We start from the raw sequence: 25,402 nt of genomic DNA on the forward strand, positions 1-25,402 counted from the left end.
AACTTCTCACTGCATGATACTATTGAGGTAAAAAGTGGAGTAAAAGTAACAAGATTTGACACCTACATGAATCGAAAGCTGTAGTATTTTCAGTGATGCTACCTACGGTAAAAATGGCTGACGCTAATAGTCCTCATGCTTCAGAGTAAAATCTGATCATCAGCTGGTGGTTGGGAAGAAATTTCCTTGCAGTGAGGTGCATTATAGGGGTTTGTGTCTTCTTTTTGAGGCATCTGGCACTCGCCTCTGTTGGACATGGTATTCCAAATTAGATGGACCAGGTTAACAGGAGTTAGAATATAAGATTAGATGGATCCAATATACAGGAGACAGGATACACGACCAGATGGATCAGTGTTCTGATCTGGTACACCAGGAAGTGGGATACTAGACAAAATAGACCAGTAATGTGATGTGGTCCAGCAGGCTATGGGATACTGAACTAGATGGAGCAATGATCTGTGTTAGCTTGGCAAGAGGCAAGAGACAAAATCTACTGCTTTGATCTCATGCGGTGAGTCCAATTTTCTTATGAAAACTTTGATTTCCTATAGGCATATCTATGCTCCCTAATAACTTATAGGTCTGCTTACTCTTCCATTCCTTCTTGTCGTAAGCACCATACTACCCCACATGCCACTGTTTCAGCATCAGGCCAGATATTTCGCAGCTCATGTTATTTGATTACAGAAGTGACTCATTCTTGTCCTTCCGCTTGGGTGCAAAAAATGTTAAGATAACGGGCTTAAAAAAAAAGTCAGTTCCTAAACTGACCATATATGTTGTTCTCTGATGACTCCAGAGCCAGTGCTTAAGACAAGACCTATGATCAGAGTGGTTCTTGCTCCCCAGTCCATTGAGGAATCTGCTGTACCGGGGTATGTACAAAAGACAGACAGGATTCTGTCTTTCTGTTCTGCAATTTCTCTATCACTCTTAAAGCATCTCTCTCTCCCTATGCCTCTCTCTTTTAGGGATCTAGAAAACATTGGGTGGGAGAGTGTGACAGGACCCTCTAGATGGATTCATCCAGCTCCCTGTCTTGGAACAGGATTGATTTCAGTTTGTATAAAGCATCTTCTTTTGACTAGCCACTGTATATATTCTGAGAGGCAGCTTGGTCCAGTGGCGAGGGCAGCGTTCTGTCTTGGCTCTGTGTGTGTATCAGCGAAGGAGGTTCTCCATAGCAGCACCCCCTCAGGAAGGATAAGGGACCTGCTAGTACAATAAGCAGGACAGGGTTGATCTCTAGCTGGAATAATAATGGCCTGTGATTTGGAGTTGAAGGAGCAGGCATTTAGCCTCAGCCCTTCAAGGGGTGTGTGGTTTATACAGTAACTTTGCCTCCTGCCTGCAGAACTGGGATTTATTACAACTTGATGAGGAATAGTGAGACCTGGGTTCAAGTCCATCTGTGTCACTGACTCCATGAGGGGATATCATTTAAAGTGCATTTCTGCTCTGAAAAGCAGCATTGTGAGTCCCACATTGACCGTCTCTCTCAAGGATTTATGTATGTACATATCAAATGCAATCTGGTGACAAGTAAAACAAGGTCCTTTTGCTCTAACTCCCAGCCCAACAAACTTGGGGTTTGTCTTCACATACAGTGATACAGGGCCGCAGTAGCACCAGTGCAGTGTTTATTGAGGATGCTCCTATGCCAACGGGAGAGCTTCTCCCACCTGCGTAGTAAATCCATCTCCCCGTGAGGCAGCAGGTGTGTTGGTGGGAGAAGCTCTCCTATCGATGTAGCGCAGTCCAGACAGGGGACTAGGTCAATGTAACTACGTCGCTCAGGCCTGTGGATTTTTCACACCCTGGAGCGATGCAGTTATACAGATATAGGTCTGTAGCGTAGACCTGGCCTTGTTCTGGGATCTTGGAATGCACACCTCAAATCAATTCAAAATGCTACTCTTCCTCAGTGGTCTCTCTGACCACGTCACCCCCACACCCACCACCCCTTTGTTTCCCTCATTGGCTCTCCCATCTTCACTGTATCGAATACAAAGTACTAGTCTTTACTTTGAAGGCAGCTTAGCCCTCCCTTACCAAGCCTTTATTGGCCATTTTCCTCAAGCACCTTCATGCTTTCAGCTATGCTGCCCCTTGACTTGGGAGCAGCTCCCGCATCACAATCCATAGTGTCCCTTCTTAAAAATCACCTCTGCTGTGATGCCTAAATCTCTTGACAATGGGTAGGCAGCTGATGTGGTAAGACTGCTGCTTATTATGTTAATCATTATTGTTTCATTGTTTACCTTGTCCTCCCCTCCTTTGTGTTTCATCCATCTTTTGTCTCATCGTATGTTACAGACTGTAAACTCTTTGGGGCAGGGCCTGTTTCATTTTTATTATGTGTGTTCAGTGCCTGATTGGAGCCCAGTTGCTAGTGTAACAGAAATGTATAATAATGATAATAATCATAACAGAATCACGCTGGGTTCTGTCCTTCTCATGCTTCACCAGCAATAATGAAGATGTTGCATGCTGAATTAAACCCTTGGTTATCCCTGTGCAACTTCACTATATTCCTATCATGCCCTGAGTGATACGTCTGCAACCTGATTCTCTTTATGGGTCTGGCATCGGTCTAACTGCCTGGAACTTGTAAACAATTCTGTTAATGCACAGGAAGAAATAGAATCAAGCTCCCTCTCACTGAGCTATCTTGGCTCTGCTAGGGGAACACGAGTGAAAAGCAGTCAAAACTATTTTAGTCATTCACGTGAGTAAATCTGGTTCTGAACACATCCAAGGGCTGAGGGAGAGGTGTTGTTTTTACATTGCCGCTTTTCAGAGTAAAACTGTACTTTAATCTCTCTGTGCCTCTTTCTTCATCTGGAGATAATCACAGACTCATAGGACTGGAAGGGTCCTCGAGAGGTCATCTAGTCCAGTCCCCTGCACTCATGGCAGGACTAAGTGCTACATAATCACACTTTCTGACGTATGTAGAGGTCTTTGAGATCTATTAAGTACTGTTATTACTCCATATTCCAATTTCTCTTCTTCTCTCAATAGACCTCTTTATTTACCTTTCCTTTTTCTATCCATCTATTTCTTACTCTTCATCCTGTGTCTCTCCTTCCTTGGAATAGTGGGGGTTGGGGGATGCTCAGGTTTAAGCTGCATTGGGTAGGAAAGCAGGGGAGAAGGAAGGTTTACACAAGACTTTTGCTGGAAATGTCCCCTTCTGTATGGAATCGCTGACTCCACCGTTTTAGTTGTTACATCATGGAAACAGTTGCAAATCAGAGGCTCATGGGAATACAAAAATTGCTTTCAAGGCATAAACCTCACCACCCAAGAGAGAGGGAACCACTTCTATTTTAAAGGAAAGCGGAACTAAGACTGAGTTTTTGCAGTAAAAGAGAGAATTTTATATATATATATATATATATATATATATATATATATATATATATATATATATATATCTTTTATAGAGAGTTAAAAGGAAATGAGGAGGGACAGCTGGAATTAGGGTAACTGAGAGTGTAAATAAAGGATAATATCTACTAAGGATAGTACTGGCATTAAAGGCGATTTTGGACATAGGAGAACCTGAGTACACCAACACTTATACTTTGGCACTATGACCACTTCTAGTGACTAGACCACATAGATACGTAGGATTTTGCTACAGCCTTTGCACTAGTACAGCCAGGTCTTCCTGCTCAGGCAGTAGGGGGGACTTGTGCTTTCATATTGATAGCTTCTAGGTTCAATCCCGACTGCTGACAACCCACACAAGGATGTTCTGATACATACAGAAAGTGTAATCTTGGGGATGGGCACATACAGCTGGCAGTGGGGTGTGTTAATGGTATAGCAAATGATCTTCTATTTTTTCCCCACCAGTATCTAAAGACTATGTCTCTGCTCCTGAGGAGTAACAGCACATACAAGCCAGATGATGGGGCCACACTACATTACGCGCCAGAAATCATTGGTTCCTTAATTATCTTCATTCTCACCTTTATCCTGGGCCTCCTGGGCAATGGCTTGGTGATCTGGGTGGCTGGCCTGAAAATGAAGCGGACCGTGAACACTGTGTGGTTCCTGCACCTTGCCATCGCTGACTTCCTGTGCTGCATGTCTCTGCCATTCTCCATCATTCACCTGATCCTCCATGAGTACTGGCCATATGGCCACTTCCTCTGCAAGGTTATCCCATCAGCCATCATCCTCAACATGTTTGCCAGCGTCTTCCTCCTCACTGCCATCAGCATTGACCGGTGCCTGATGGTGATGAAGCCAGTTTGGTGTCAGAACCACCGTACTGTGAAGCTTGCATCAGTGATGTGCGGTTGTATCTGGCTCTTGGCTTTCGTTATGTGTTGTCCTGCCTTCCTCTACCGTAAGACCTTCAAAGGTGAATTTGGCAAAACTGTTTGTAGTTATCAATTTGGAGATGATAGGGATTATGGAGATTATATGGATTATGGGAATGATTCAGCCATGATCTCTGGCGTATCCCCAGGTGAATATCCTGATGGTTTCTCCAGTGCTGATATTCCTGGCAGCCTTGACAATGATACTATCTTACTGGGGAACTTTAATGATTACTTCTCCAACAGCAGTCGGCCAACCACCCTACTGATCATCAGTATTACCAGGATTGTCTTTGGCTTCCTCCTTCCCTTTATCATAATGGCAGCTTGCTACATCCTTATAGTCATCAAGATGCATGGAGCTCAATTTACCAAACCCCGTGGTAAGACCCTGCGAGTGATCCTGGTTGTGGTGGTTGCATTCTTTGTCTGTTGGGCTCCGTTCCATGTAGTTGGGGCACTGTCTCTCCTAGCTATGCCAGGCACTGGACTTAGGGAGGCAGTGACATTGTGGGACCACCTCTCTACAGCACTGGCCTATGCCAACAGCAGCATCAACCCTTTGCTCTACGTATTTGTGGGGCGGGACTTCAGGCAGAAGGCACGCCAATCGGTGCAGGGCATCTTGGAGGGCGCCTTCAGCGAGGAAGTTACACGCTCCACTTCCTACTCACGGGACAGGACCAAGACCTCAGCATACAGGGATATCAGCAGCAACACCCTCTAAAATGGGTCTTCCAGACAGCATTACCAGGGCGAGGGGGCGGGGGGCGGGGACATTTGCACTTTCCATGGCAGTGACTTTTTGCTTTAGGACAGCAGAGCCAGAACAATGAGTTTGACAATAATCTGTATGGGATGCCCATGGGGACTGGAGCAGTTCCAAGCAGGCCAACCTCCCCTTTAATAGCCTCCTGAAGAGAGGAGAGTTAGACATGCCAAAAAAAAGGAATCTTCTGATGAGACATACAAGGGAGGCAGAGAGCCCACTATTTGAGAGAGAGAGAAGTGCACTTGTGAGAAGATTATGTAGTTACTCCTTGACATTACTAAATAAGAATGTGGTTGCAGAATAGCTATGTACTACATTTATTGAGCATGTATCACATCATCTCTACCTGCTAAATTACAGGGAGAAGTTATTTCGACATTTCTCCTTGGAATTTGTCATTGTACCTTTCCCCACCCTTAACTCTGCTTCAGCTGGGACCCTGAACTTTTTTCACAGCAGTGCCCAGAAGGAGTGTACTCTGGGAATTCTAGTTTTCCTCACAACAGTACATTGTAGCAGACATCCCCTACCTGCTCATCAGCATTGGAAGCTGCCTTTCAGGCCAGTATTCCTACGGCCTTTCAGTTTCAGTTAACCATGGCCATCCACCCTACTATTCCTGTCCCCAAAGGGCCACTTCTCTTATTTTCATGGCAGCTCAAGGAGAGTTTCTACATCGCAGCTAATACATCACTGCACAAAATCAGTAACTGGGGCATAAGGGGCAATTTTCTGAAAAACAAACCTCATGCTGTGGACATGAGTTCATTAGAAGTAGGACCCTCCTTTATGGCTTTAGAAGGTCCCCTTGATATTACAGCCTGAGGTACAGTGATGATGCAATTGAGGTAGGTCCCACCAATCATGAAGATGTCCCTACTGCATCTAAAGCTGCTGGATACCCAAGTAATCAGAGCACCGACTGCTATCCAGCAAGTAACCCTGAGCAGGCTGGAGCTGAGTCACCCCTTCTGTAAAATTTCAGAAGTGAGATGGCTCGGAAGGTGGTGTGCCTGAATTCAAACTGTATGCGTCTATTAGACACGAGAAAGGACTGAGAGATATGGAAGGAAGTGACCACACAAAAACACACAGTGCTATAAATACTCATGCACACAAGCAGCCTGTTGTTTCCTTCAGTGCAAAATCTTAGAGATAGGCCAAAGCCACAGTTCTGATCAGATATAAACTTCCCCAATGCTTAGAGTATTCCAAATCTAGAATTCGACTAGATGTGCAAAGTAAAAGATGCATATGGAAAAGTTTTAAAGCAAGGGAGCGCTATCTATACACATGGACACTACCATGACTCCCAAGTCTCTGAGTGTAAATAAATGCTGCACCAAACAGTGGTGACATCATGGTAAGGGTCTACTATGCACCACAAAGCAGGAAGTGGGGTGGATGAGGCATTTTTAGAACCAATAACAGAAATATCCAAAACATGAGACTTGGTAGCAATGGGGGATTTTAACTACCCAGATATTTGTTGGGAAAGTGACACAGCAAACCACAAAATTCCCTAAGTCTTGGAATGTATTGGGGCATCTTTTTGTTTCAGAAGGTGGAACAAGTAACAAGTGGGGCAGCTATTTTAGCCTTGATTCTGACTAATAGGGAGGAAATTGTTGCAAATCTGAAGATAGAAGGCAAACTGGGTGAAAGTGATCATGATACGCAAGATTTAATGATTCAAAGGAAAGGAAGGAGTGAAGCAATGGACTTCCAAAAAGCAGCCTTTAACTAACTCAGAGAACTGGTAGGTAGGGTCGCCTGGGAAGAAAATCTAAGGGAAAAAGGAGTTCAGCAGAGTTGGCAATTTCTTAGAGACAATATTAAAGGTACAACTGCAAATAATCCTGATGGAAGGAAATATAGGAAGAATAGTAAGAGGCCAATATAGCTCCATCAGGAGCTCTTTAATGACGTGGAAACCAAAAAAGAATCCTACAAAGAGTGGAGATGTGGATAAATAGCTAAGGATGAATGCAAAAGAATAGCACAAGCATGTAGGAACCAAATCAAAAAAGCTAAGGCACAAAATTAATTACACCCAGCAAGGGACATAAAAGGCAATAAGAAAAGGTACTACAAATGTATTAGGAGCAAGGGAAAGGTGAAGGAAAGTGTAAGGCCACTACTTAGTGGAGGAGAGCTAACAACTGAGACATAGAGAAGGCAGAGGTGTTCAATGCCTATTTTACTTCAGTCTTCACTAATAAGGTTAATCGTAAGATAATGTTTAAGACAATTAATATTAACAACAAGGGGCAAGGAACACAAGACAGAATAGGGAAGAACACATTAAAGATTATTTAGGTAAGTTAGCTGTATTCAAGTCAGAAGGGCCTCGCAAAATTCAAGTTAGGATATTTAAGGAACTAGTTGAAGCAATCTCTGAACTGCTAGCAATTATCTTTGAGAACTCATGGAGGGCAGGTGAGGTCCCAGAGAGCTGGAGAAGGGCAAACTTAGTACTTATATTTAAAAAGAGGAACAAAAAGGACTCCGGAGATTATAGACCAGTTAGCCTAACGTCAATATCTGGAAAGATACTGGAACAGATTATTAAACAATAAATTTGTAAGCACCTAGTGGATAATAGGGTGGTAAGTAACAGCGAACCTGGATTTGCCAAGAACAAATCATGCCAAACCAACCTAGTTTCCTTCTTTGACACTGTTACTAGCCTAGTGAAGGGGGGGCAAGGGAGGGATAGCAGTAGACGTGATATATCTTGACTTTAGTAAGGTTTTGACACGTGTCATATGACATTCTCATAAGCAAACTAGGGAAATGTGGTCTAGATTAAGTTACTATAAGACAGATGCACAAGTGGTTGAAACACTGTACTCACTCAAGGAGTTATCAATGGTTTGCTGTCAAAATGGGGTGGGGGGGGGAAGAATAGCTCATGGGTACCCACTGGGGTCAGTCCTGGGTCAGGTGCTATTCAATATTTTCATTAATGGCTTGGATAATGCAGTGTGTACTTATGAATTTTGCAGATGACATCATGCTGGGAGGGGTTGCAAAGACTTTAGAGGGCAGGATTAGAATCCAAAATGACCTTAATAAATTGTAGAATGGGTCTGAATTCAACAAAATGAAATTCAATCAGCCAAATGCAAAGTACTTCATTTAAAAAAGAAAAATCAAATGCACACCTACAAAAATGGGAATAACTGGCTGCATGGTAGTACTGTAGAAAAGGATCTGGGGTTATAGTGGATCACAAATTGAATACGAGCCAACAATGTGAAGGCTAATGTTCTAGCGTGTATTAACATGAGTGTTGTATTTAAGACACAGAAGGTAACTTTTCCATTCTACTCAGCCCTAGTAAGGTCTCACATGGAGTACTGTGTTCAGTTTTGGGCACCACAGTTTAACTACTAACTGTGGTATGTAACCTATTGCTTAAATCAGCCTCTGTACCAGATGACTGGAGGAAATCAAATGTGATGCCAATTTTTTAAAAGGACTTAAGAGGTGATCCTGAACATTACAGGCCGGTAAGCCTAACTTCAGTACCAGGAAAACTTGTTGAAACTATAGTAAAGAACAGAATTATCAAACACAGAGATGAATGTGATATGTTGGGGAAGAGCCCACATGGCATTTGGAAGGCTAAATCATGCCTCACCAATCTACTAGAATTCTTGGAGGTGTCAACAAGCACATGGACATGGGTGATCCAGTGGCTATAGTTTACTTGGGCTTTCAGAAAGCCTTTGATAAAGTCCCACACCAAAGTCTCTTAAGCAAAGTAAGTAGTCATGGGATAAGAGGGAAGGTCCTCTCATGGATCAGTAACTGGTTAAAAAACAGGAAACTGTGTAAGGAATAAATTATCAGTTTTCACAGTGGAGAGAGGTAATTAGTGGGCTCCCCCCAGCATCTCTGGTGGGACCAGTATTGTTCAACATATTCATAAATGATCTGGAAAAAGGAGTAAACAGTAAGATGGCAAAGTTTGCAGGTGATACAAAAATCAATCAAGACAGTTAATTCCAAAGCTGACTGCAAAGGGTTACAAAGGGATCTCATAAAACTGGGTGACTTGGCAACAAAAGGTGAAATTCAGTGTTAATAAATGCAAAGTTATGCACTGCAGTGACAGGCAAATAATTAAAAACACAAACATTTCCCATTACATTTGGGGTAGTTCCATGCTGCCTTTCTGCTGTGCATCATGCAATGGACAGAATGAACAGGCCGAAAGACTGACTGATCTATATGAAGTGAAAAGGTTCAACAGTGCAGCTCTTTCACTAGCTCCTAGGGCTGTCTTCCCTACAGAGGGTCTTGATTTCATATCTGACTTTGGTGCAGGCAGCTCCTCCTCTCTCTCCAGGCTATGCAGGTAGGAGCCAAACCCTCACAATAAAGTTGATAAATCTTGTGTTTCACCTGAGCAGCCGCCACTGAAAAATAACTCAACACCAGCACCAAAAGGGTTAAACCATAAACATTCACTTTTTGTTTTTATTAAGAAAGCATGCACAAAAATAAACTTGTGAGGCCACACCCCCTCTCCTCTCTCTTTGACACAAGCATCATGGGCCACACCACAGTGCAAGGGTGTGCAAGGGACTCCTCTCACTTGCAGGCTGATCCCCGTTGACTGCATCCCTTCACTCCTGACAGTCTATGTCACCAGCTTGCAGTGCAGTTCCAGTGCGAAGCCCTTTGACTCCATGTGTCCAATCCGATGCCATCTTGCCCACAAATGATGCACAGTATTTCAAGGGTGAGGGGCGAGGCTAATTTGCACACTGACCGGCATATATTTACATATGCAAATGAGGCGCAACTGAATATGCAAACAAGGCAAATGAATATGCAAGTGAGGAGCACTTGACTACACAAAGGAGCCATCTTGGTTTGTTTTCAGGGTTCTCTGAAAGGCCAAGCAGCCTTCTGAACAACTTCCACAGGCCCGGCTCTTGGAAACATCCCCAGCAAAGCACTGAGTGGCATCCGGAGGGAGGTCATCTCTGCTGCTGTCTGCCACAGAAACCCAGCTGAACATGGCTTCCTGGTCTTATCAGTCGCATCCTGGGCAGCAGACAGAACCGCTGGCTAACTCCATGCTGAAGTCGGCTCTGGGATTCCCCACTCCTCTTGGGAATGCTCAATGATGACCGCCCCCACTTAAAAAAAACAACAACAACAAAAAATAGTACCCCCCACCCCCCGTCAAATCCAAGACTGTCCATCTTCCCGACAAAGATCCAATTGGTTTATCTCAACAGCAAATTCTAAAGCGATGCTAAATTATCTCCCCCACCCTTGGGATGTTGAGTCCCCATGATGGTTTGCTTCCAACTTGGTTCCCCTCACCGATAAACAGGGGCTAGGGGGTTACAAAACAGAAAGAGGAAACATGAGGTTTGACAGAACAGAGCCACGCTAGAAACAGGGGGACAGCCGGGGGACACAGCTGGGGGAAGGGCAACTCAACACTCATTCCTGCTTCAACAGCTCTTCTTCCTGCTTTGCAAGTGCTCACACAGAGTCTGGATTTTGGGATGTACCGACTCTTCACCCTCTCTCTCCAGCTGACGTGTGAGGGGTCTGACCCATCCTCCCCATTCCTCACTTTGGCTGTGCAGTTTAAATATCTACCCCACACCTCCTGTCCTGTCATCGGTGCTTCTGAAACATAACAACTGTGACGCCTCACACCTCTTCAACTGGGGGGAGGGGGATGACTCCAATCTCTAACCTACAAGTCCCCAAATCTCCCTCAACTCTGAGCAGTGGCTTCTTCTTTCCACCCTTGGTTCACTCCCCAAATGGGAACCACCGACCGGGTATTTATTCAGACAAGACTCCCTTTGCTTGCATCCTTACACCACAGGCAAGGACAGTCTCCAAAGAAATTAATGGGGGAAATAACTAACTGAACAAGAACTGAGGGGGTAGGGGGAGTGCTTCCTAATTTGCATGTGTCTTCTTTGGAGATGCAAATAAAAGCCTCACTGCATATTTGTAGGGATGGCGATGGGGGGGGAAATGGTGACGTTAAAAGCCTCAGGGAATTTTATTTGATGTGCTGTATCCAATCCCCCCAATGCTTGTGCAAAATACACCTGCTGAGCTTCCCCTACTTGACGGGTGGGCTTCACATTCCCAGAGACTGCAGAAGTCAGCCTAGAAAACAGGTCAGGATTCCCTCTGATCTCCTTACAAACGGCAGTGTTCTCTGATTCCCAAATGCATCTGTGCTAGAAATTCTCCTTTTTCTGCACTCAGGGCCTCCCTCTCCCAGCTCGGCCCAAATCCCAGCTGTATCTCACCCCCGCAGAGATTCTGCTTTCTTTATCTTCAGGGTCTTCCCTCCTTCTCTTGCCGTCCCTTGCTGGTGTGAGAACGATCACGAAGCTAAAATCACCCCTCCAATGTCCCTTTGAGCCCCTGACCTTTACAACATTTACGAAACAACATAATTACAGGCTCCCAGGGTCCACTAGGCTCTCTCACTCCGGTAGCCAATACAACAGATTCACCGGCAAAGAGGGATTGTAAAACGCAAAATGAGGGAGGCAGAGAAAGATGCTCTTGAGGTTTCGGCCTTCCGAGGTCTTGTCATGGCACCAGGGAGCCATCTCTCCACCCTCCGCCCCACGCAGGGCACCACGCAATGTGGGGAAGCCGATCTGATGTGTCCGAGGCCAGTGGGGGAGGGCCGTGCTCGATTACTGATAATAATAATAATAATGAACAAAAGAAAAAAAAGAAGGTAAAACAGGACGCAAGGAAGGATTATCTTCGGCAGCATCTTGCGGTGTCTTCTCTGGCGCAGAGAGAGAATATATATCTATATACAGGCAAGGCAGGGAGGCATGGGCAGCTGGACCTGCGACCTTTCACCCCATGCCCCCCTTCCCCCCCAAGTCCCTCACAAGGGACGGGCTCTCGAGTCTGTAACACGCTAGGTGATCAAGTCCCAGTCGAAATCGTCGGGGATTTCCTCATTGGCGCCTGGAGGAGGGACTGGAGGCCGGGGGACCAGATGGTGAGCTGAGTGGAGGGGGAAGAGGGAGAGAAGGGGAAAGAGATGGTTAGAGGAGAAGTCAAGCTCTGTCCTACTGGGTTCTTGGGAACAATAAAAGGGGAAGGACTCAGGCGGCGTGAACTTCCCCACAGCAGTGACCTGCTGGGACACACTCCCCCTCAGGCAGCACACGTTGCCACCCCAAGGCAATGTCCTATCAGTGTCCAGATTGGCAGCAGGGGGTCAGGTGGTCTAAGGGTAACTGCAGCAATGGGAGCTTCCCCATGAGCTGCCCTCAACAGTGTTCAATCAGCATCTAACTAAGGCCTAAGGAGTCTGTCAACATGAGCTCCCTCACAGCAGTGCCCAGGGAGCACCCAGCTATGGGAAAGTGGTGTGAATGGGCAACGAGATGTGGGGGGTGAGAGGAGTCGGGCAACAGAACTTGCTCTCCCCGGTGCTGTGGCAGTGTCCTGCTGGGGGACCTCCTGCAGTCTAGGCTCCCTCAGCCCTACTCCCGCTTTCTAACAGCAGAGGGGAAAGGCCCTGCCAGCATGTGCTGCTGGACGGCAGAGACAGCTGGGGTGGGAGTCGTAATACCATGTCATCATTTCACCCCTTACCTGGGCGATTATACCCTGGATTGTCCTGGGTGGAAATCTGGTACATAGGAGATGGCCCGGAGAAGAGATGGGGAGGCTGAGGCTGACCATAAGAGTTCACTGCCAAAGGAAAGGGAAAAGAACCATGAGTGATCCCCTCACCCAGCTCGCCTGGCACTGACTGGGCGTCGCAGCTCAGCCGCAGAACAGACTGACTGTCACACTCCAGGGAGAATCAGGAAGTGTTCAATGGACAGGCCCTGACAGTGCGTTACAGCTCAGCCACGGTACCAAAACTATATTGTTATTCTACTGGGTTAAAGTGGGGAATTTTGGCCCATCGCCCCCTCCCTAGACATGTCCAAAGTCGGGTCAAAATCAAGCTGCTGCAAGGCCATGATCTCTCTGCGCTGCCCTTGTCTGCTCCTCATAGTGCATCATCCTACTCTCAATCCTACCACAGGATCTTCAATGCAGAGGAGACCGTCTTCTTCTCTCCAGTGCTTAATTTGTGCCAGTGCTGGTCAGGGCTGAGCCCCGGCACCTCTTTCATTACAAATTAAGCACTGGGTGGGACACAGTCCATATGAAAGACACTGACAAAGACTGAGTGTTTTTGAGCAGCGTAGCACTGGGCTGTTCAGTGCCATGGTGCTTAGCATGGTGACAAGGTGTCCACCACCTCTACACAACTGGGAATCTGCCTCACCCATTTGCACGGCATCCTGGGTCCCCCTCCTGCCCACCCTCCTGTGTACCTTGGTTCATGGACTGCTCCTGCTTGCCACTATTCAGGGCGCAAGAATCAGAGATTCGGGGGGGCTGCTGAGGGCCCCCCAGGTGAGGGAGCTGACCAGTCTGGGTGAGAAAGTGATTGAGGGAGTCACAGAGGTTGGCAATGTGGTGCTGATCCAGGGTCCAGTTCTTCCGCTCAGCCTGGCGCAGGCTCTCCATCAGCTCTGCAAGGGCAATGGGGGGGGATGAAATCCAGTTACTTCATGCATATTGCTCCCTCCCCTTGCCTAATCCCTAACCCTATGGGTACTCCCCCGGGAATCCTCCTTTCCTCACACTCAGGGGCTCACCATTTCCTTTCTAATGGCTGTATCCCCTCATAAAGTCCCTTTCTCCACACTCAGGGCTTCCCCACCCCATGTGCGCCTTTAATCTTCGCTGTGCATTCTCTGGGGACCTCCCTTTTTCTAGTCGCAGCGTGTTATCTCTGACACATGAGTGGGACAAGCAGCAGCAGGGACTGGGAAGCCATCCATCTATCTTCTAGTTGCCCCCATCAACGCTGTATCTGAGGGCCCCAAAATCTTGAATGGATTTCTCCTCCCCACAATCCAAGAGGCAGGGCAATGCTATTATCTCCATTGTACAGATGGGAACTGAGGCCCAGAGAGGCTGAGTGACTTGCCCAAGGTCACACAGGAAGTGTGTGGCAGAGCAGGGAATTGAACCTGGGTCTCCCACTGGGCCAAGCAAGAGGTGGGATCTCCCACTGACCTGAGAATTGGGAGTGTTCAATGCTAGACCAGTTCAGCCGGTTCACCATCTTGAAGCTTTCCTTCAGCGAGTCAATGTTGGAGCACCACTCAGGGGGGAATGCTGGAAAGCCAGGCAGACAAGACAGTTACAAGGGAGTAACACCCCTCTTCTCCCACCAGTACCAGGTTTACAATCGCGTCAGTGGTGCCGGGCCCATCCACAAAAAGGGGCCTTGGCTCAGCCCACTCCACTTGCGCTGCACCCGCAGCTGCTGGCTCCTCTCCACCTCTGGCCACTGCTCACTCCTCTCGGCCGGCCAACCGGCTGAGTGCTCCTCTCCGGCCCCGGTGACTGCCTGCCAGTGACAGGGGCAGAGAGGAGCCCTCAGCCTCTCCCTGCCGCTCTGCAGAAGCAGCGGGCTGGGGAAGCCAGCGGCTCCTCCCCCTCTCGCCACTGCAAGGAAACGCCTCCTCCACTGCAGGCACCAGCGCCAGGCAGGCAGGGCCGGGTGGGGCCCCGGCGGACGGGACCGCTCTGTGCTCCCAAGCTTTAGCGGTCCTGCTCCCTAGCACTGTGATGGGAGGGGGGATCCCTGCTCTGCGCTGGCTCAGCAAGGCCAGTGAGTGTGCCCAGGGGGCAGGGCGTGAGGGAGTGGGTCTGTCGGGGAGTGCTGGGCTGTGAGGGGGTGGGGGCGCTGGGCAGTCCGGGAGGCTTGTGTGTTTGGAGTGCTAGGTAGTGGGGGGCTCTGTTGGAGGGGCGCTGGGCAGTGGGGGGAGGTCTGTGTGTGTTGGGGTGCTGGGCATTGGGGGGAGGTCTGTCGCGGGTACTGTGTAGTTGTGGTGATGGGGCTGTGGGGAAGGACACTGGGCAGTGGTGGGTGGGGGAGATCTGTGTGTGTTGGGGCACTAGGGAGTGGGGGTTCTGTGTGGGGCAGTGGGCAGTTGTGGTGGGGCTGTGGATGGGGGGGGCACTGGCAGGGGTGGTGGTGTGCAGGGTGCTGTGTATTTGTGGTGGGGGATGGGCATAGGGAGTCAGGGGGTGTTGGGCAGGGGGGCTGTGTGGCGCAGCATGGGCCCGCCCCTGAGGGGAAGGGGTAGGCTGGCAACACAGGGCCGGGAAGGCCAGTGTGCATCTGGCGACTGCTGGTGTGTAAACAGTGCCCTCGCACTGGGATGGGCAGAGCAGGACCATCTCCGCCATTCCATGCCCCATTTCCCTGGGCCAGCCCCTTGCTCCAGGACCAACCTCCCCTCACCATGCTCCATTGCGGCCCACAAATATGTTTGGCGCCGGGCCCACAAAAAGTTAATCCGACCCTGTCTGCCCCCATGTAATACAAAATAAACAGAACCTGGCCCTGTCCTTTACTTGCCAAAAGACCCTAAATCTGCACTGGACAGGAAATTCAGCTTCCCTGGTCATTCAGTACTCAACTCCCCCCTCATTTCTGCACCCCATGCCTTGTGGGGCTGGATCCCCCTCTGCTGGAGGCGAAAGGTGAATGCAGTTTCCAAGTTCACTCAGACCTGAGTTTCAGCCTCTCCCCCCTCTTTGTATCTCATCTTCTGTAGTGCATGGGCGCTGCTGTGAGGGAGCTCACCACTGGAGCCCTGGGCACCCTACTGAACCCCAACACTATCCCAGCCCCCTCTGCCCCCAGCAGTTCCCTTCATCGCCTGCAGCTCACCAAAGCCAGCGTTGTTGATTGAAGCCTGTGACTGCTGGTGCTGCTGGTGTTGGTGCTGCTGTTGCTGTGGGTGGGTGTGCGGGTGGTGCTGCTGGTGCTGGTGGTACCCTCCATGCTGCATCGGGGGTGGGTGCATGGACATCACAGGTGGGGGGCCATAGCCATCGCCACCCTGCTGCTTGCCCCCCTGGGGTGGACAGCCCTCTGGGCTTGGGGTGTGGAGTGGGGGAGCAGCCCCCACTGATGAGGGGCCCTGCTGCTGCTGGTACATGTAGTAGTTGTGATTGGAGGGCTGCATGTCGCCAAGGAGAGAAGAGAAACCTGCAGGGAGAGAGTAACAAGAGTTAAGAAATGTGGGTAAGGTGGCTGCCAAGCTCAAACACCTGCCTGTGTGTGACCTCATCCTACTTACCCTAATAATGCACTCAGTCATTAGAGTGCCCTCTAGAGGCTCAAACAGATAGCACATGACCCAGGCCTTTCCATAGTCTAAGTCAGTGGTTCTCAAACTGTTGTACTGGTGACCCCTTTCACATAGCAAGCCTCTGAGTGCGACCCCCCCTTATAAATTAAAAACACTTGTTTATATATTTAACACCATTATAAATGCTGGAGGCAAAGTGGGATTTGGGGTGGAGGTTGACAGCTCATGACCCTCCACGTAATAACCTTGTGACCCCCTGAGGGGTCCTGACCCCCTGTTTGAGAACCCCTGGGCTAAGTAATGGCCACGTTTTTATTTAATGCAGTTTTACCAAAATTGAACTCATTCTCCTGAAATATCACATACGTGTGGTTCTGCTAGAGGAGACTGTGTTGCACAAAGCCGAAGTCAGACAAGACATTTAGATGACATGAGTGTTGACATGTGAGATTTGGTTCCTTCCCCCCTCTCCCCCCCCCCCCCCCCCGAGTTTCCTTTTGTGGGTGTGGTATGGTTTTTGTTGTTGTTGTTGTTGAGTTTGTAGCTCAAAAGCACTTGGGCTAGAAACTTTGCCACTTCTCTAATGTAAATAACTAGAGGGCTGCACACACTGTTGTTTCTGTCGGCTGAGTGCATTGCACACATCAGAGGCTCCTTGCCTTCCTCTATGCCCTCCAGAAACTCCCTGTGCGCCACCCTTCCATCCCCTCTATTTCAGGACTCTGCAACCCTTCCACACCATTCCCCATGCCAGGGGGGTCTGTGTACCCCCATGTCTCCTCCCCCCAATATCACTGTTCCCCATCCCCTCCCCCCATGCTAGGGGCTCTGTATTTCTCCCATGGCCCTCGGTTCTCCCCCACACTAGAGTACCCCATCCCCGCCATGCCAAGAATTCTGTGTGAACCCTCATTTCCCCCCTCCTCCCACACCCTCCAACCCCTTCTCATTTCTTTTCTTTCTGTCTGGGACATGTCATTCAAGGTGTCAACATTTTAAAACTGTATTGGAAAGAAGGGAAGAGCTGAGGTGGGGATATTGTTTTGCAGGAAGGTATTAATAATTGTCATCAATTTGTCCTTTGATCTCTAGACAATTACAGAGGTGGCTGAAACTGCTGGATCTGCTAACCAGATACCAGGGGCTCTATGTGCCTGCCATTTTCTCCTTTTGGTTTTCCAGTCTTCACCAAAATCTACAGGGTTCTGCCCATTAATGCCCAGAACATTCCCTGAAATCTTGCAATTGATCAGATGCAGCATTCAAATGTACTGTGCTACTGACAAACATCCTAACACAGAAATGCCTGCCATCAAGCTGAACGTGAGATATTGCTTTGGTTGGCCAACAAGCAAAAAACCCCCAACCCCATCTCAATTTCTCAGGCTTCTTTAGGACACTGTAAAAGTAGCAATAAAAGGGCACATGCACACTTGGTTTTGCCTTCAGAGATCACCTTTAAGTCACTGTTACGAATTAATAATCTCCATTTTTTTGATCTGGGCTTTCTAATACTACTCTAGCAGCTTTCATCCTAAAGTGCTCTACAGAGTTATATACAAGGGTCACTCTCACACTGCTGAAACGCAGCTGCCTCTGGGGGGAAGGCAGCAACTGTTTAACAGCCACACAACACAGAAGAAGAGATAAAAACTGCCTTCAACTGAAGCTGTGAAAGGAATTTAGGACAGCACAAATATTTACCAAGCAGTATTTTGGCATGGAGAATGGAGATAACACTCCTAGGCAAGATTTTCAAAACTGGCTGCCAAAATTAGGCTATGCCCATAGCTCGCCACCTAAGTAGGGGCCTAATTTTCAGAAGAGCTGAGCACTCAGAAACTTCCACTGATTTCAAAAACCCTAACTTGAGCGAAAGGGGAGCTCAGTCTCCCTGGCTGGTTCAACCCTTTGGCTCTCAGCTAAGATCGCTAGGGAGGGATTAGCTAGTTTTGGTGATGATGGGAACAGAACGGAGAACAGCCAGACAAGTCACATGCACCACAACTGTTTTCAGTATCAACAGGACCAGAATTTGAGCAATCTAAATGAAAGGCCCAGTATACCACTGCCAAATCCCCGAGCTATCCGTTCCCTGCAATGGGGCTCCTGAATCGATCATCAAAAGTAGGCTTTGGTTTTACATCTGAACCAACAGCAGCAGCTCTATGAGCACAGCACCCCTAGCGCTGAGGTCAGTGCTGACTCAGAGGGGAAAGTCACCAGCACCACTTCTTGCAGCACCATGAGTTTCCCTTTGGTGTCCAAGTACTGACAAAACCTGACGCTGCTTAGCTTATGAGAGCTGCTGGGCTCCCAACAGTTTAGAGGTTGGACTTTTTGTACAGCACCTAGCACAATGGGGCCTTCCTCTATGACTAGGGCTTGTCGGTGTTAGGGTAATACAAATAATAAATCATTATTATTGTTGTCACAGAAGAGCTGTGACCCACTGGAGTCCTTCTGCTTGTAGGTTTGTTTGATCCTGCTAGAGTAGCAGATTTTGACTGCAGTGTGGAAAGACTGACTGACTGAAAGTTGAGTGATTATTGATATATGGTAGGTCCTGGTTTAATAATATTGCCCTACCCATACCAGATTGATCTTTTCAAGGATGTCTCTCTTTAAATATAGGGACAGCAAGCTGAAATTGTTCAAGGTTTTCTGCATCCCCTATTCTTGTCGCAAGTGTGACACTGCCCTCTAGTGGCTGATCCCTGAATCACAGAATCCAGAGGAATTCAAGATGAGACTGGATTAGTAGGTTATATCTTGTCCACTCCACCCTATCCCTTCCTCTACAGTTATTCTCTAGGGCTTTGTCCAGTCCTACTTTTAAGTGACCCAAGTGATGGGACCTTGCACTCCTTCCTTTGAAGAGACCCTTCCACAGCCTAATTTCATCCCACTACTTCTAGTTTATGCCAAATAACTGTCGGTCTCCTGCGATTTACAACCTGACAATACTTGCACCTTTAGATGGTAATTCATGACCTCAGACCTCCACATATTTATCTTTTCAAGCCTTTCTTCACAAGCTGATCCCTCTAGCCCTTTAGGAATTTTTCTTGCTCCTTTTGATTCAACATCAGATATTTTTAAAAATCATTGTTAGTTCTACAGAAAGAGAGAGAAGGACTGACAGTAGGGTGACCAGATGTCCCGATTTTATAGGGACAGTCCTGATTTTTGGGTCTTTTTCTTATATAGGCTCCTATTACCCCCCATCCCCATCCCGATTTTTCACACTTGCTGTCTGGTCACCCTAGCTGACAGCCTGAGAAAGGAGAATTTCTGGACTACACATTGTGTGTGTGCGGGGGGGAGCTAGCATTTGAAAGCAGGGGAACCCTCTTTTCACATGCTGCTAGAAAGAGGAAGTGACTCAGAGATGCCGGGAGGGGCATCACTAGGGGATATCACAGGGTCACACATGCAATGCGCCATGCATCTAGATCTGATACTCACCGTGCTGGGAAGAGGACGATTTCTCCAGCATGGATTTGTAGAGATTTCGGAAAGACCAGCTCAGGTCCTGGAAGTTGATCTCAGAGTAGGAGAACTTGAAGTCGTGGTTAGTACTGTAGAGCGGGGGTGGCACATCTGCCCCTTCACGGCCCTGCCCTCCCGCCACAGTGGCTGCCACATCCACGGGCCCTGTGCCCTGCTAAAGACCAGACAATAGTATGGAAAAAAATATCTATATAGATTGTTGGCTTTGTAACTTCAGGAATTTGAGGGGGAAGATAGAGGGTTGCTCCCAGAAAAAGAACACCCAGCAAATCCCATATCACCTGTCTGTCTCCCCCTCAAAATCCTCGCAACTCTCCTACCAGAATGGGGGACTGCATCCTCCTCTCCCTCCCAAGGACATACTAGCTCCAGCCCATCCTCAAGCCACTTCACACCCTAATGGCTTTATCCCTGCCCCGTCTGCTCCTTTCCCCTGTTCCACTTCCTCCCTACTTCCCTGCTGGTCACTGATCTCCCCTCTTCAGCCCCTCTTTTGCCCATTGTTTCCATTCTTCCCTATGGCCCTCCCCATCACTGATTTACTCTTCCATCTCTGCCACCCTGTCCCCCTTTCTCCCTTACCCCGTCTCCCACTTCGCCCATCTCCGCCCCCTCCTCTGCCACTCACCTGACTGTAGTTGGCAATGGGTGTGGTGCTCTGCAGTGATAGCTGAGGGGTAGCCTCAGGGGGCAGAGAGGCTTCTGTGCTGACTGGGACAGCCCCCCGTGGGCTCTTACTTGCCTCTTGTTCTGGGGAGTCCTGTGATAACTGTGAGCAGGGGGAGAAAAGAAGAGGAGAGGAAATTAGAAACAGACAGAAGGGAAGCTGCAGATGAGAAGCCAGCTCCCACATTGTACACGCTTCTGCCCTAGGAAAGCGAGGTACTGGCTGTAGTGGAAGAACATTCAAGAGGACAAAGCCGCTCTTCAGACAGGACTAGATGGCGCTATTGGGTGACGGCAATGGAAGACACATGGTGGGGACAAGAGGAGAATTCAGACTCCATGTTCACCTCCCTACAGACACGTCCTGTTCCCCCACCAGGACCCCAAGCTGGCCCTGGAAAGACTCCCTTCTGGAGTAAGGGTGGAGTTCATCCCACCCCCAGCCCCATCCGCTCCCGGAAAAGAATCACACTCACATCATCGTCTGGAGGGTGCCGCCTCTTGCGGGAGATATCTGGACAGGAATCTATTGTCCAGTAAGAACCCTGGAAAGAAAACCCAATGGTGAGAGGAACTCCCTGCTGCAGGATGTTACTGAGACCCACCGCGCACAACATCAACTAATATATCAATTGTCAGGGCCATCAATGTCCATGCTACAGCACATGAGCTAATGCCAACTGGGCATCAGGAAGATGTTCTCCTCCTGTAGTATAGGACTGCACAGTGAAGTACATTGCTATTGTGGGAGTTTCATGCCTTCCTCTGAAACTCCAGGTGCCAGCTACCTTGAGAGACAGGTCAAGAGAAAACATAAACGAAGGGTCTGATCCAGCATGGAAGGAGATGGCCTGGCCTAGCACATCCTTTATGCCTGCCCACCCCATCAATGTCCTTTGCCTTTCATGGAATTTCTTTGTTAGTAATAAGAGTATAGACCAATTAAGCTATAATGATCCGAGTGGGCAAGATGACCTAAAAGCATGTTTGCTAGGAAATTTCTGAAGACCCAGTTCCAGACTGTGGTTTGGTGCTTGGCTGGCTGGCTCTTGCTCATGGTCTAACTGATAATATATGTGGGGTTGGGAAGGAATCTTCCCCCAGGTCAGACTGGGAGTGACCTTGGGGGTTTTTCACCTTCCTCTGCAGCATGTGGGTACAGGTCACTTGCCAGGATTATCTGGGTATATCTCACTCATTTCAATGCCACTGCAGGGCCATGGGGGTCTTGTGCACCTCAGTCCCTTCTATTCTCTGCCTGTGGTGCACACCGGTTTGGTCTCATTTCGATTGTTGGATTTAGCACGCAGGTGTTAGTGGCCTATGATACACAGGTGGTCAGACTAGCTGAACTGGAGGCCCCTTCTGGCCTTAAACTCAAGGACTGTTACTAACCTCTGATTGTGATTTAGATTGATCATTACAGAGGCAGGACATGGTGGCCTTAGAAGTGAAGGCCAACCCGCACACTAGCATGCAGTCAGTTAGGGTTTACTGAAACAGGGCATTCTAACTAACTGAGCCTTACGAGTTGTGATCCCCAAAATGATGATTCTGTATTACCTAGATACCTAAGTGATGTCAACTGAGCACCCAGTCCCTTAAAGGTGATCTGCAAAGAAAAAAAGAATCTGGGCTTGGGCCCTTTTCTGAAGCATTATGATATAGAAAAAAGACTCATGATGTTCCTGTCAATATATTTACATTAGTAATATCAGAATATTTTTTTTCTTGGTAGTCTCCCTTGGGAACTCAGAGATGCAGCTTGGGTGTTTCCTCTTTAGACCTAACTGGAGGTGCAGAGATGCTGAATTTTTAGCAAAGCGAGCTTTTCTTACAACTGTTTTGGGGTATTTGAGTTCAGTGGGTGATAATTGTTTTTAAAACCCGAAGTTATAAAACAGCTTTAAACAAATATCAGTTCTGCTCTCTGGTACTTGGATTTCATTTCCCCGGTACCCATGATGTAATAATCCTACCAGTTCTTTAGTCACCCATGACGTCTTTCAGGCAGAACAGGTTATACAAGATCTGCATTTCTAATATTAAAAAAAAAAAAGGCAGAAAAAAAAATCTTTGAAAAAAATATTTCAATCTAATTAAAGATCACAAGGCAGGGTGAAAAAAGTGGGCTGAAAGCCATTTTCATTTCTTTGCAGTGTATGTTTCTGGAGTCATCGAATACAGCAGTACATCTCATTGTTTTAACATATATACTACATATTTCAAAGTTTTAACCACCTGGGCAGAAAGGGCAACACTAGCTTATTCCCTGTGGTTTAAGTGACTCACCCGGGAACACGTCAATTACTTACCTTCCCAGGATCGTCCCTCGGTCGAGGCACCTTTCGAAAACATTTATTCAGAGACAGGTTGTGGCGAATGGAGTTCTGCAGAGGGACGGAGAGAAGTAAATAAATGCTACGTAGGAAGGATAAGGGCTGCAGAGGAAACTGAAGACTGCTGTGTATGCCCAGGATGGGGTGAGAGATCACTCAAGGCCAAAGCTGTCTGTGTACATGCAGGATGGACCAGGACAGAGGCTAAGGAAAGGAGAGGGAGGGACAGTTCTGGAGGCCAAGGCTTTCTCTGTACGCCCACAGAAGGTACAGTGAGGATGGTATTTGGGCCAGGAAGAGATTGGCAGAGAATACTTTTGTGAAGGGTCATCTGGCTCTGCACTTCCTCCAGCTGGTAACTAGACCTTTGCCTTTACACCTGGCTCTTTTCTTTGCTTAGTGGGTACGTTTTGTATTGAGAAAAGAACGAGCGCTCTCTTAAGGTGGTGGAGACTTTGCTCCAGCCACAGCGTTCCTCACCTTCCATCCGATGCCAGCGTTCTTGTAGTAGGGGAAGTTGTCGCAGATCCAACGGTAGATCTCGCTAAGTGTCATCTTCTTGGCAGGCGACGAGTTGATGGCATAGGTAATCAGAGTGGCATAGCTGTAGCGCGGTTTCCCATCCTGGTGCACTGCAGCCTCATCCTTACTCAGGGTGGCGTTGGGGTCAGTGGGGGAACCTGGGGGGCATTTCCGGGCAGCCCCTGGGGGCCCCGCCTGCGAGGAACCCCCTAGTTTCTCAATAGTAGCTCGCAGGGTGAGCTGGGGGAGCCAGTCTATGGAAGTGAGACTGCTTTCCAGGTCAGAGGCCATGATGCCGGAAGCCGCACTGTCTCCCTGGAAGAGAGGAACAAACAGGACTGCTGAGTATAAGCAAACTGTACCTTGATAATGGAGGGAAAGATGTACTCCCCCACATCAGCGTACCTTGCTCACTGGTCACAGCCAGGGAAGGTTGTGTCACTACAGACCTGGGATTGTATCCCTGGGAGGACAATCCGGCTTTCTGATAAGGTTACACAGTTTGTCCTGGAATAGTAACCTAGTCCTGCTCTGTGTATCCCAGTCAGACTCAGGTAAGCTAACTAGGAGAGGAGAGGGATCTATCCCGGGGAGTGGGGCCATTCCACTTGCCCAGGCACGCACACCGCGATAGCATCACCTCAGCAAGCCAAGACTGGTATGGTATCCAGGGGGATCATCCCTCTCACCATCGCCCAGCTGTAGCCTGATAAAGTCACCTCCTCAGCTCAGGAGTGGGATCATAGCTAGGGAGGAATGTCCCTCATGTTGTATCCAAGTCACACCTAAATAAGATCACCTGTATGGGTCAGGACTGGCAATATATTCATTGGGGGTGGGGGGAGGAATTTCTTCCCCATGGCCCAAGGTAATCTCTCCCTACATCATATCACATTGTATCCAACCCAGTTTGTAAGTTCCTTGGGGCAGGGATCATAAAAAATCCCCCCCAAAGGACACACCTTTAGTGGTATATACACATAATTATATCAACCACATCAAGGAAGGACTGAGATTGGACTGAAAACAGAATCATTATAATTAAGACTTTGCTCTTCTTTAGCCCTTTTTTCCTAAGGATCTCAAAGCATTTGACTGAATTAAGCCTCATGAAATGTAGGTAAGTATTATTATCCCCAAGTTGAAAAATCTGAGGTACATAGAGAAGTGACATGTCCAATGTTACACAATGTTAGGGATGATCTAGATAAATTTAGTTCTGACATGAGTGCAGGGGACTGGACTAGATGACCTCTCAAGGTCCCTTCCAGTCCTATGATACAGTGAGTCTGTAGTAGGGTAGAGAACCGAACTGGGGTCGAACCGAACTGGGGTCTCTTGACTCTGATCCTTGCCTTAGTCACAAGACCATATTTCCCCTCATAAAAATAAAGCACCCCTGCCCAGTGAGAGCAGTAATTATACCCAAGCATTCAATTCAAGAGGCCACATTTTTACAATAAAACAATATATTTGGTAACCTGTGTGAAATGGGCAGGTATATCACCATCCAGGTTCTAGGGGGTCAGGTCATCATTAAAAAACAACATCACAACTGGCACTAATTGGCTGCACCAAGGACTGAATTTCCCTCTCATCCCTGCCAGTGATGGTCCCTTTGAATCTGAGCTGAGATAGTTAGTTTGCACGACTGCAGCCTGCACTGTACCTGTTCTGGAGATAAAGAGGGGAATTAAGTCTTTAGGGGCTGCAAGTTCTGCACCTTTCACCAATATGAAATTCACTTTTAAAAAGATCACTGTATAGAGATGCATGTCAGCACACATAAAGGCAACAGTCGAACACAAACAACACACTCCGGTAACAGATCACACACACACACCCTACTCAGGAAAAACCATCAGGTGGCGCCTCCTACTAAGTGCATCACCCACACTGACTGGATCAGCTGAGGCACGGAGACACCCATCTGAGTGAGTGTAACCAGTAGATATCCTTTCTAAATATAGATACTCCAAGACGACACAGTGTGCACGCATAGATCCAGACATGCATGCACCCAGCACCTTTGTACACAGACAC

The 25,402-nt window shown here is 47.9% G+C and overlaps 2 protein-coding genes across 2 annotated transcripts in view; one reads left to right on the plus strand and one right to left on the minus strand.

Annotated features, from left to right (window-relative positions):
* The first annotated feature begins 812 nt into the window (after positions 1-812).
* Positions 813-5,067, plus strand: LOC135895165 (C3a anaphylatoxin chemotactic receptor-like). The gene is made up of 2 exons (XM_065423235.1): positions 813-878; positions 3,868-5,067. The coding sequence occupies exon 2, from the start codon at positions 3,880-3,882 to the stop codon at positions 5,065-5,067; it is 1,188 nt and encodes a 395-aa protein (XP_065279307.1). The 5' UTR covers positions 813-878; positions 3,868-3,879.
* Positions 5,068-9,572: 4,505 nt separating this feature from the next.
* FOXJ2 (forkhead box J2) overlaps positions 9,573-25,402 on the minus strand; it is a 33,613-nt gene continuing 17,783 nt past the window's right edge. Inside the window, exons 2-11 of the mRNA XM_065404699.1 lie at positions 23,318-23,674; positions 22,814-22,888; positions 20,975-21,043; positions 20,461-20,601; positions 19,788-19,986; positions 15,896-16,216; positions 14,227-14,328; positions 13,476-13,676; positions 12,739-12,837; positions 9,573-12,141 (exon numbers count right to left, since the gene is read on the minus strand). Of these exons, the coding sequence (XP_065260771.1) occupies positions 12,053-12,141; positions 12,739-12,837; positions 13,476-13,676; positions 14,227-14,328; positions 15,896-16,216; positions 19,788-19,986; positions 20,461-20,601; positions 20,975-21,043; positions 22,814-22,888; positions 23,318-23,650 (1,629 nt within the window). The 5' untranslated portion in view covers positions 23,651-23,674 and the 3' untranslated portion in view covers positions 9,573-12,052. The remainder of the gene's footprint in view (positions 12,142-12,738; positions 12,838-13,475; positions 13,677-14,226; positions 14,329-15,895; positions 16,217-19,787; positions 19,987-20,460; positions 20,602-20,974; positions 21,044-22,813; positions 22,889-23,317; positions 23,675-25,402) is intronic.

The sequence above is a fragment of the Emys orbicularis genome, chromosome 1 (assembly GCF_028017835.1).
Source record: "Emys orbicularis isolate rEmyOrb1 chromosome 1, rEmyOrb1.hap1, whole genome shotgun sequence".
In the NCBI taxonomy this organism is placed as follows: domain Eukaryota; kingdom Metazoa; phylum Chordata; order Testudines; family Emydidae; genus Emys; species Emys orbicularis.